Source organism: Juglans microcarpa x Juglans regia, chromosome 6S (assembly GCF_004785595.1).
Source record: "Juglans microcarpa x Juglans regia isolate MS1-56 chromosome 6S, Jm3101_v1.0, whole genome shotgun sequence".
NCBI lineage: Eukaryota > Viridiplantae > Streptophyta > Magnoliopsida > Fagales > Juglandaceae > Juglans > Juglans microcarpa x Juglans regia.
The window spans coordinates 1,838,361-1,850,355 of record NC_054605.1 but is presented as its reverse complement, the minus strand read 5'-3'; the positions used below and the strand labels follow the sequence as shown (position 1 = coordinate 1,850,355).

At 32.4% G+C, this 11,995-nt stretch overlaps 1 protein-coding gene across 2 annotated transcripts; it reads right to left on the bottom strand.

The window, feature by feature from the left end:
* Positions 1–379: 379 nt before the first annotated feature.
* Positions 380–3,234, bottom strand: LOC121236375 (UDP-arabinopyranose mutase 1-like). 2 transcript variants are annotated; one of them, XM_041132789.1, is made up of 4 exons: positions 2,690–3,234; positions 2,100–2,350; positions 1,377–1,554; positions 380–931 (listed from the first exon to the last, which is right to left on the bottom strand). In XM_041132789.1, exons 1-4 carry the CDS (start codon positions 3,011–3,013, stop codon positions 560–562), a joined length of 1,125 nt encoding a protein of 374 aa, XP_040988723.1. In that variant the 5' UTR covers positions 3,014–3,234; the 3' UTR covers positions 380–559. The 2 variants fall into 2 exon arrangements, with proteins under 2 accessions (XP_040988723.1, XP_040988724.1); XM_041132790.1 differs by having other exon boundaries at positions 1,377–1,545; positions 2,690–3,231.
* Positions 3,235–11,995: the final 8,761 nt, after the last annotated feature.

The following is an 11,995-nucleotide window of genomic DNA, read 5'->3' as shown; positions in this document are numbered from 1 at the left end:
CATACAAAAATTTTAATGATTGTATTTTATAGCATGATTTTGTGATGAAGCGTCTAAAATCGACCCTTAGGTTTTGATTTAATATTTTCTACTGGCGGATTAATATATAATTATGCTAGATAATTGACAAAATTATTAGAAATTTTGGTACTTGTTTAGTTCATAATTATTCAATTATTATCAATATTAATGGCCTAGTGTTCTAATTCATATGCAACAACACTTTGAATAGGATGTATGCGCGTTGCACATAGGGGCCTAACTAATCATGTATGTGTATGCATATATATATATATATATATATATACACACACATCTTAACGAGGGTTCAATTTCTAATAATTTAAATTCAAGATTTCTACTCCCACTCCAAGAATTGGATAAATGTAGTTATTTCAATTGGCAAACACTGAAGTACGCCCATTAGGTGGTGAAATAGAGTCACAAAGGAATGATAAGTACTTGAAACATGAGCTAGATGGAATAAAAGATGCAAAGGAAAAGATGGTGGAAGATTACAGCATACTTTATTACAATCAAAGTGGATTAAAAGGGCCGTCTACTTCGATTTGACAGAGGATTCTTCCTTCTTCACACCATTGGGCTGAGCTGCAGCAGCAGCTGCTTGTGATAGAGGGTTGAGCTCCTCCCATGCTTCAATCCAAGTAACCATGGCATCAGCAAGCTTCTCAAAGTAAGGATCAATGGTTCCAAGCTTTTCCTTGACCTTCTTTGAGAGTTCGATGTAGCAGTTCTGCACAGTCGTGCACTCTTCCGGGAAGACAACAGATTGAAAGAATGGAACGATCTCCTCCTGCCAGTATATGCCTTTGTATTCCTTCTGCAAATTCACAAATGGGTTGCTTGCCTTGCTGTGCCAAATGTATGGCAACCCTGTCTTCACCCCAAGACCCAAATGGTCACAGATTACCTGAAAGTCAACTTCTAAAATCATCCAAGGGGTAAATCCATGATGAGGCAGCAAACAAAATTACATAAAAAAACCTTTGCACCCTCAAACTACTAAGGTTTTTACACTCTGCACCCCAAATTATCAAAACAGAAACATTGTACTCTTAAACTATTAAAAAGTGTTAAATGTTAAGGGTCCAAAGGGTCAAATTTGATAGTTTGGATGAATATTGCAAAATCCTTGATAATTCGTTACTGCAAAGTGTATTTATCCCTTAAAAACTATTATTGACAGCATCAAGATCCGAGAAAGCTAAAAGAAGATCATTCGATATGTTGTCTGCAAATCGAGCTCTCATTAATCACTTGCTAGGATTAATCTGGAAATGTAGTTGATTAGGATTTTACTCCAGCCATAATTATCAGATGACAAGCTATGAAATTGAATGAAAGAATGAAGATACCTTGGCACACCAACCAGCCCACATGTCGTCATATCTGCCAATTGGTTGGCCATGACCCATGAGCCCAAAATACATTGCAGGTCCTATCAGTTCCCTGTTGAAACCAAGGTTCATCCCACACATAGGGAAGAGGGTGCCCTTTGGAATTGTCATTACAGCATCTACATACCTGTGTGGACTAACATTAATGTACAATTAGGTAACATTAATCTGAACAGAGCACTTGGTTTCAATACTCCAAAAACCAAATCATATTGAAAACCTACAGAGATGAATTACTCAGGCTTGATTGTGAAACGACTTTGATTCTCTTTTTATTTGACTTTCGTCGATCTGATGTTAAGATACAAAAACCCCAGAACTAGTCCCAAACACAAAGGAGTTTAGGATATTTTTAGGTAAAAAGACTCTAATCCATTAAAAAAATAAAACAAATTGTATATTTTATATTGTAAACTCAGATAATAACCTTTACCCTCTATTCGGCAAGCAAGATGGTTAAACAAAAGAAATTTCCGAAATACTTTGCCAATGGAAAAGAATAGCATTAAACAGATGCAAAATAACATGACAGAGTACCAAATGGATGGAAACAGAACGTACCTTGTGCTGTGTGCGAATTTAATAACTAATAGCAAAAAATAGAACAGACAGAGAGTTGAAAATGTAAGCCCATGAATGGGCCGGTAAGAACTACTGAAGAGTTTGAAAAGAAACATGAACCTGGTGTTGCGCTCGAGAGGCTTGACAAGCTGAGTTGGGGCATCATAGTCGGGAATGTTGAGCCACAACCCATGAGAGATGGCTGTGGGCGCTCCCTCTCTCAGGCTAAATGGATATCCCCGAACGAAGTCTGCTCCGTCCCTAAACGGATCGTAGAGAGTATTGAAAAAATGAGGCGTCGATGGTGTCAGCAGGTTCTGTATGTGCTGCGCCAACGCATTTATCTCTTTCCCACTCGGATCCTTTGCCACCTTTTCCCAGCATTTATTCGCGTTTTCCATCACACAAATCAACCAAAAATAATAAAATTATATTAATAGTTTTACTCAAGCATTGATATTCACTCGGACATTGAACAATTTTGAACAGTACAGAGCATCACAAAAGTCGAACAAAATGCACAGATGTCATGCAATATGAAGCTGTCCTAAATAGTGAAAAATGAAAGAATATTCTTCACGAACATTTTTCTGAACAATATGCTCTAGAATAGTCTCGATTAATATTCCACTTAACAAATCTATCCCTGAAGACGAGAGAGAGGGAGAGAGAGAGAGAGAGAGAGAGAGAGAGAGAGAGAGAGAGCATACAAAGCAATCGTCGTCAATGGTGAAGATGTACTTCTTCTTGGAGACAAGGAAGCCAAAGCAGCGACAGGCGGAGTCCTTGAAGGAGATGCAGCTAGCCTTGGGACCCAGAATCCGGTTCACATCGTTGCGGTTATAAAGCTCGTAGTCGAAGCCATCTGGGACCCTGATGGTCTTGGTCGGGTCACCATCCTGGACAATAATGAGGTGGTAGGGCTGGAAGAATGGCCTCCACATCTCCAGGAAATCAAGGTTCCTTATGGTTGGGATAACGATGTCCAGCTCATCTTTCAACGGTGGGGATACCGGGCTCACTGGGTGCGCCATGGCAATGATGGTGTGACTTGACACAGACACAGACAGAGACGGAGACACACACAGAAAAACAACGGTGGTAAGGAAGGAGTGGAGGATGTGCGTGTGATCAATGCCTCAATGGGTTTCTTATAGAGGTGAAGGGCGCGTAGGATTCGTGGTTTTGAAACGTGGAAGGAGTGAGGGAGAGAAGAACGGTGGAGATGACTGAGGGAGACTCACATGCTTTAAATGGCTAAAACATCCCCTTAAATTCTTATTTACCCTAGAAGGAGACCCATATATAATCTGAATCTTAAAACGTTTATTATTTATTTAATATTATTAAAAATATTTATACAAATATTATTAAATTTATTGTATATGACTATATCTTTCCGTTTTAAAATCCTCAAACTTAAATATAATTTTGAAAAAACTTTGATTCCTTTTAATGAAACCATGTAGAGGGTTGGATCCAATTCATGTACGAAGTTCTTTTGCTGGTAAAGTAGAGAGTATAAGCTGTCCTAGACATTTAGGACTAATGATAGTATACATTTTATATATAGAAGGAAAAAATAGAAATGCAAACCTAGCTGTATAATTTGATCATTGTGAAACCATAATTCCCAATTACCCATTGAAATAAGTGATAATTAGCTAGTGTTTTACTTCTCATTATAAAGTACTTTTTATTGTAAAATAATTTATTTGTGGATGGAAAAGGTGAGATATATGATAGAAGGACATTTTAAAAAATCCCATTGAGCAAAGGATATTACGTGGGTTAAATCAGCAGTTTATAATTTAGTTTCGATATAAAGTCAAGAAGAGATAAGACAAGTTGACTCAGACTCTTAAAAGGAAAGTGACTCATACTTCTAAAAAGAAAAGATTTCACAAGGCAAGTTGGATCTAATCACTTTAAGAAAATAGACCTATATATAATGAGGAGATCCCCTATAAATCTGATAGATTTTCCACAATCTCTTTACCCAAATATCTCCACAGAAGTTCCATATGCCAAACTCCACCACACATAGCAACTCCAAAGAATCTTCCCTAAATTCTTCCATTGTATTGAGCAAAATGTGAGCCATGAGAGATTGTAAAATCACCCATTATAGTATATCATTTGGCCCCTAAACAACCCGTGGACTAAGGCATTATGTCAAACCACATAAATCTCTGTGTCTCTCTATATTTATTTTTATTGAGCTTATTTATTACTATTTTATGAATGAATGCGAAGAACACTGTATCGAAACCTGAATCATCTGGTGGGCCGGGGATGATTATTTCCTCCCTTCCAGTCTGTTGTGCAATTTTTGACATTAACAATTGTCATTGTCAGTGGAATCGACGATATCTTTTATACCAGAATTGAGAGAAGGATATTCTCTGACTCAAGAGATTGTCTTCAGAAAACAAGATAAGGTCTCCTCAACTTTGCTATTTCCTATTATTTCTTCTCTTATCATTTCATGAAAAAATAATAATAACAATAATTGAAGAAGAACCCACGAAGTAGACTGCACGGCACTGCGCATGTGCCATGCATAACATACGTATCGTGCACCCAAATCCTTTGTCAGGTAGAACCTGCAGCCACCGGTGATACAACAACGGCAAAGACTTCCACCAGCAGCTCGCTGAATCGGAGCACTCCGCTGTGCACAGTGCGAGAAATCAAGAAGCACCAAGAACCCATGTAGAAGCATACGGGGAACCACCCAGCTGCCCAGGGACAATTACGGTCGCTGGTGGCCATGAATGGGCTTGCCGGCGTTGTCTATCATCAGGGAGGTGCTTCTCGCACGATGGCATGCCTAGATCCGATGAACAGAGGCAAGCAACACACTGCGGGCAGCGTCACCCCACTCACAAGTCAGCAACCACTACATGGCTCGCCAGCAGCCTTTGTCACCATTAGGGGAGTAAATTTGAATAGAAAAATCGGACCAGACCGGACCGGTTAGACTGGTTTTGAACCGGGACCGGTTCTTGCAACAGTAAAACCGGCCGGTTCCGGTCCGGTTCCGGTTCCAGGATTTCCAAGACCGGACCAGACCGGACCGGTTGGAAAAAAAATAAAAATTTTATATATAGATAAGTTTTATACAAAATATTAAACAAAATATTTTTTATATATAATATATAATTATATATGAAATAATTTCATATTATAATTTATAAATTATAATATAAAATGTAAATCTTAAATATGAAAATTTAATTTATCATATGCTTTAAGCATAAAATATATATTTAAATTATTAATAACATTTTATTTATAGCTATACTAATATATAACTAATTATACTGATATATTATATATAGCTAAATAATCACTATACTAAATAATCACATATAAAATAATGATATAGTAATTAGTTAATACTAATTACTAATACTAAATTACTATACTAATACTATCACTATAATACTATCAAAAATATAGTTATAATAAATTAAACTCACTATAACAATTAACAAATACTAATATAACAATTAACAAACTCACTATAGCTATAGTTATACTTATAGCCTAATATAGACTATAGTTATACTTATATTATATAGCTATACTTATATTATATAGCTATACTAATATATAGCTATAGTAATAGTATAATATTAATACTATTATATAGTCTAATACATTATATAGCTATAACTAATACTAATATATATATATATATATATTTAATCTAATATAGTTATATTAAATCACTATAACTAATACTAATATATAGCCATACTAATAGTCTAATATTAATACTATTATATAGTCTAATATATTATATAGCTATACTAATATATAACTAATACTAATAGTCTAATATAGACTATAGTTATACTTATACTAATATAGTTATATTAAATCACTATAACTAATACTAATATATAGCTATACTAATAGTTCAATATTAATACTATTATATAGTCTAATATATTATATATCTACAACTAATACTAATATATATACTAATACTAATAGTTTAATATAAACTATAGTTATACTTATACTAATATAGTTATACTAAATAACTATAACTAATATTATACTATAGTATTAGATATATATCACTATAATTTTTAGTATAATATTAATACTATTATATAGTCTAACTAATACTAATAATCTAATATAGACTATAGTTATACTTATACTAATATAGTTATACTAAATCACTATAACTAATACTAATATATGGCTATACTAATAGTCTAATATTAATACTATTATATAGTCTAATGTATTATATAGCTATAACTAATACTAATATATTATACTTATACTAATATAGTTATACTAAATCACTATAACTAATATTGATATATGAATATAACTATACGAGTAGGCTAATATTAATACTATTAGACTAGTCTAATATATTATATAGCTATACTAATAAGTAATATATAAGCCTATAACTATTTAACTAATACTAATAGTTTAATATAGAGTATAGTTATACTTATACTAATATAGTTATACTAAATCACTATAACTAATACTAATATATTAATATAACTATACTAATAGTAATAGGCTAATATTAATACTATTAGACTATAGTATATTAAATGTATCACAAATATATATATATTATATAGTCTAATATATATTAGACTATAATATATTAAATGTATTACAAATATATATAAATTTTAATTATCATTTAAAAAAAACACATTGAAAAATAAAAATAATCAAATATTTTATAAATACGCCAAACGGCGCCGTTTTCTCCACAACTAAACCCTAAAATCATCTTTCTCGTAAGTGGATAGCCTCTACCTCTCACTTCTCAAACTCTCAGTCTCAGACTCAATATTTGGTCTCGCGCCTTTCACTCTCTCGTTCGCTCGCTCTCTTGTCTCTGACTCTGCCTCGGGCCCTCGGCGTCTCTCGTCTCTCACTCAGTCTCGTCTCTTAGTCTTAGACTCTCAATATTTGGTCTCGCGGCTCGCCTCTCACTCTCTCGTCCGCTCACTCTTTCGTCTCTAACTCTGCCTCGGCGTCTCTCGTCTCTCAACTCTCCCGTTTTTGACTCTGCCTCGGCGTCTCTCGTCTGTCACTCTCTTGTATCTCACTCTCTCTTCTCTCAACTCTCTCGGCCCCTGTCTGTCTGCCGAGTCTGCCCCGAACGGTAAGTTTTTTTTTTTTTTTTTTTAAATTACATACTACTATACTAGGATTTTTGTGATTGGGTTTTGTGATATGATGGTTTTTGTGATTGGGTTTTGTGATATTGGGATTTTTGTGATTGGGTTTTCAGTTTTGTGATATTAGGGTTTTTGAATCCCAAATTTAAGATTTTTTGTGATTGTGTTTATTATTGTGTTTGTGATATTTGGGTTTTGTGACTGGGTTGTGAAATTAATTTGAAATTATGATAGATGATATTTGTGATATTAGGGTTTTTTGAATCCGAATTTTACTTTGATTGGGTTTGTGAAATTGTGTTTTGTGATTGGGTAACTGAAATTACATTGATAGGAGTTTTGTGATTGGGTTTTCAGTTTTGTGATATTAGGGTTTTTGAATCCGAAATTTAGGATTTCTTGTGATTGTGTTTATTATTTAGTTTGTGATATTAGGGTTTTGTGATTGGGTTTGTGAAATTACTTTGAAATTATGATAGATGGTATTTGTGATATTAGGGCTTTTTGAATCCGAATTTTACTTTGATTGGATTTTGTGATTGGGTAATTGAAATTACATTGATAGGGTTTTGTAATTTTTCTACTTGAATAACATATGCGTAGTGTGTCCTGTTTAATGTTTATCAATTGGGGTTGAGGATTTAAGTGTTTGGACTTGTAATTTGTTGGACTTTTGGATTTCTAATTTAGACTTTTAAACTTATTTTATTCCATAGGCTCATAGGCTTGTTGATGTCCATTCTTGAGTTTCTTGTGATTGCTTTAAAAGATGTGTAATTAATAAGCTTGTAGTAGTTATATTTATAAGCTTGTAGTAGTTATATTTATGAGCTTTTTCAAGTTTTTGTACTAGTTATATTTATAAGCTTGTAGCAGATTTTTTTTAGTAAAACAGTTTTTTGGAAATCAGATCTTAATTAATCAGATTTTTTGTAGTAAATCAGATCTTTTTATTTAAGTAGTTTCTAGTAAAACAGGTTTTTTTAGTAAAAGTTAAAATAGATTTTTTTAATAAAAGTATAAAACAGATTTTTAAATCAGTTTTTTTTTTTTATAAACAAACTTTTAATGACAAACTGTCAAACTTACATTTTTAAAAAATCGGAAAACCGGACTGGAAACTGGTAAAACCGGAAGTACCGGTTTAGGAGGGTAATCGGTGCGTAATCGGTTTTGAAAAATGTAAAACTAGTACATACCGGTTCGGTCATAGATTTTGTCTAAAACCGGACCGGTTACACCCCTAGTCACCATCACAGTAGTCCACTACCACCGCTAGCCACCACCTGCACCTTTAGACCTCCCTGTAGCCGGCAAGGTGGTCCTTGACCACTGAAACAGTTCACACTGGGCACAGTGCAGGCAAAGGACAGACACTATCGAAGATCCATAAAAACCTGACATTCGTGCGCTGACAAGTCAAATCAAGGAAATATACACTCTTCACCGACAATAAGCAATCTCTCATAGCAAACATCTATACAAATAAACAAACTCAAAATCATGCTCCACACTCACACCTAATGCGGTCGAGTATATCTCCTGCCAAAATCGAGCTTCACGCTCACACTTTATGCGGTCGAGTACATCTCTCGCCAAAATCGAGCTCCATGCTCACCTCTGACACGGTCAAATACATCTCCCACCCAAGCAAAGATCCGTGCACGCACCTAATGCGGTTTAGTACATCTCCCGCCTATCTTTCCAAGCTAAGCTCCTTAACACTTAGCACAAAACAAACAGAAAACTAGGGACCAAAGAGGAAACCGGTGACCAATTTTCAAAATTTATTCTGCAGATTATTGACTCGAAGATTCTTAAATTCTTGTCCAACAAATCGCCCCTAAGAATCGTGAGCATTTATCGAGGTCAAATCAGCAGTCTATAATTTAGCTTTGTGATAAGGCCAAAAATCAAGTTAAGAGATAAAGTCAGGAAGAGATAAGACAAGTTAACTCAGACTCTTTAAAGAAAAGAAACTCGGACTTCTAAAAGGAAAAAGTTTCACAAGGCAAGTTGAACTCAATCAGTCTAAGGAAATAAACCTATATATAATGAGAAGATCCCATACAAATCTGACAGATTCTCCACAAACTCTACACAAAATATCTCTACACAAGCTCCATATGCCAAACTCCACAACACATCATTACTCCAAAGGATCTCCCCTAATTTCCTCCATTATATTGAGCGATATGTGAGTTATGGGAGATTGTAAAATCACCTATAATAGTGTATTTTGCCCATAAACAACCCGTGAACGTAGACATTATATCGAATAACGTAAATCACTGTATCTCCCAATATTTATTTTTATTTAGCTTATTTATTACGTATTTGATGGATAAACATGAAAAATATTATATCGAAGTTTGAATCATCTCGTGGGTTAGGGATGATTCTTTCCTCCCTTTCGGTTTGTTGTATAATTTTTGGCATTAACATTCCTATAAATAAAGTTTAAAAAAAATGAGAAATAATAATCCATTCTTCAAAAAATACAAAAATAAAGTTGAGAAAAAAATATTATTCCTCTCCATTAGACTTTGGAAAGAGTTTTTTTTTTTATCATTTTTTTTAAATTTCTAGGAGATGAAAACTCATGAAATAAGTAAGCGCTTGGTGAAAAACGTGAAGAAGAGAGTTTGTAATGGGAGCGTTTTGGTATTGCCATTCCTTGTTCCTGGCACATTCATTTACCGTGACAACTGTCAACTGCAGCTTCGTAAAACCCATTCGATACTCCGGATTCACGTGGCAGGTTAGTAGCTCCTGAGATGTTACATTTTAACTAGACTCCAGTGGTAAAAACATTTTTTTCCCAGGCCTATTTTTTTTTTTTTTTTTTTCTTGGCCCCTTAAAAGGCCTATGCTACTTAATTTATTACAAACCCTCGTTTGTTTGTGATGGAAGAATATTGAAATTAAAAAATCTTACCTTAAAAATGTAATAAAAAAGTTTAAAATTAAGGTAAAAAAAATAAATACCTCTATGGCTCTACCACTACTGTCACAACATTCAAACAAAACAAAATACAAACAAAAACATTATGGTTAATTATAAAATTAGTACTTAGATTTTCAAGTTTTTGCAATTTCCTTCACTTTTGTAAAATTTTTCATCTCATCTTATCTCATCTCATCTCATCATTATAATTTTTTTAAATTTTTACATAAAATAAAATAAACAATTCAACTTTTTCAAATCTCAAAATAAAAATAATATTCGAATAATATTTTATTTAATTTTCAACTTTTATCTCATCTGCAAGAGCAAACAAGACTTAGATATCAAATTGTGAGTTTTTTGGAACTGAAGATTAACGAAAGTATTTAATTGTGAATTTTTTTTGTTAAATTTAGATATCAATTTTACAAAAGTTGAAGATTGAGATTTCCAAATATAAAGACGTACTAATTTAATAATTAACAAAAAAAAAACTATATACTCAATGCTATACGTTATGCCATAATGGTACTATGCTATCTACATCTCAAGTAAGAATCAGCAGCACAATTAACCTTATCCCTGATTCCCTGAAACTATCAAAATAATATTCTCCCAAAAATAAAATAACAAATAATCGTAAATAATTACTAATAAATAATATTAATAAAAATGACTAAATCAAGTAAAAATAAAAAATAATAATAATAATAATAATAAATTATTATTCATATTCGATCGTCAAAAGTACTGCAGCTTGACCTTAAAGATAGGATAAAGGCTTGCAGAGCTACGTACGTTTGTCACCCACAATTTGTTTTTGAGATCAGCGCGGACATAGAAATGAGATGATATAATTAAATAAAATATTATTTTTTAATATTATTATTATTTTAAATTTAAAATAGTTAAATTATTTATTATATTTTATATAAAAAATTTAAAAAATTATAATAATAAGATGAGATGAGATGAGATGAACCAGCATTAGACTTAAGCTTTAAATCGGAGAAACGACTTCTTCAAACATTTAATTATGAGAAAGATAAAAGGAGAGTAAAAAGAAAAGGGTAATGATATTTTCACCGAGAAAGGTACCATAAAAGCTACTGTTTTTATATTTTAACTTAATAGTTAATGAAATATTTTTTAATAACTTTGTGATTTTATTTTTTTAAATGTTTGAAGAGATCTAAAAAATGTTAAAAAAATATAATTTATATTATCGATATAATACCAGGATCACCTTAATTGATGACATGGCCGGCTCGATAGTAAGGCCATTGTCTAAGGCACCCACTCTATATAAAAAATAAAAATAACGTGTTTTTTTAATATTTTTAAAACAAAAAAAATATTTCATTAAATAAAATTTTTATATTTTTTAATATGTGCAAGGCTCCATAATACTAAATTTAATATTTAATATAATAAATTATTTTAATTTTTAAATAAATTTTTTAAGATCTTTCTAAATTGAGGTACAAAATTTACATTGAAACCTCATTTTAAGTTGATGTATTAAATAAAAATTTAAAAAGATTTGAAATAAAATCTCATTTTCTTGAAAATTTTGATAATATTCTATATAATAATTTATATTTTATGATATTATAATTATAATTAACTCAATTAAATCTTACCTAGACTTCAATTTATATTGAATCGCCTTGCTCGATGACCTGAGCATTGTCCAAAACGAAAAAAGTCCTGAACAAGAAATTCAAGAAAAGTGCCCATTACTTTCAACCAATGGAAGTAGCCTATTACACGCAATCACGTGCTATTTTAAACCATTATTAGTTTGACGATAAACTTGTACCCATAGCTCAAGACACTTTGCCACAAACATGAGCATTGCTTGTAGATCCAAGAAACCTACGTTACTTAAA

Excerpts from the sequence above, each read along its gene's own strand:
- LOC121236375 (XM_041132789.1), bottom strand. The coding sequence starts at position 3,013 with ATGGCGCACCCAGTGAGCCCGGTATCCCCACCGTTGAAAGATGAGCTG. Across the intron at positions 2,351-2,689 it reads CCATTGACGACGATTGCTTT|GTGGCAAAGGATCCGAGTGG; the intron begins GTATGCTCTCTC and ends TGCTGGGAAAAG. Across the intron at positions 932-1,376 it reads GGGCTGGTTGGTGTGCCAAG|GTAATCTGTGACCATTTGGG; the intron begins GTATCTTCATTC and ends GTTGACTTTCAG.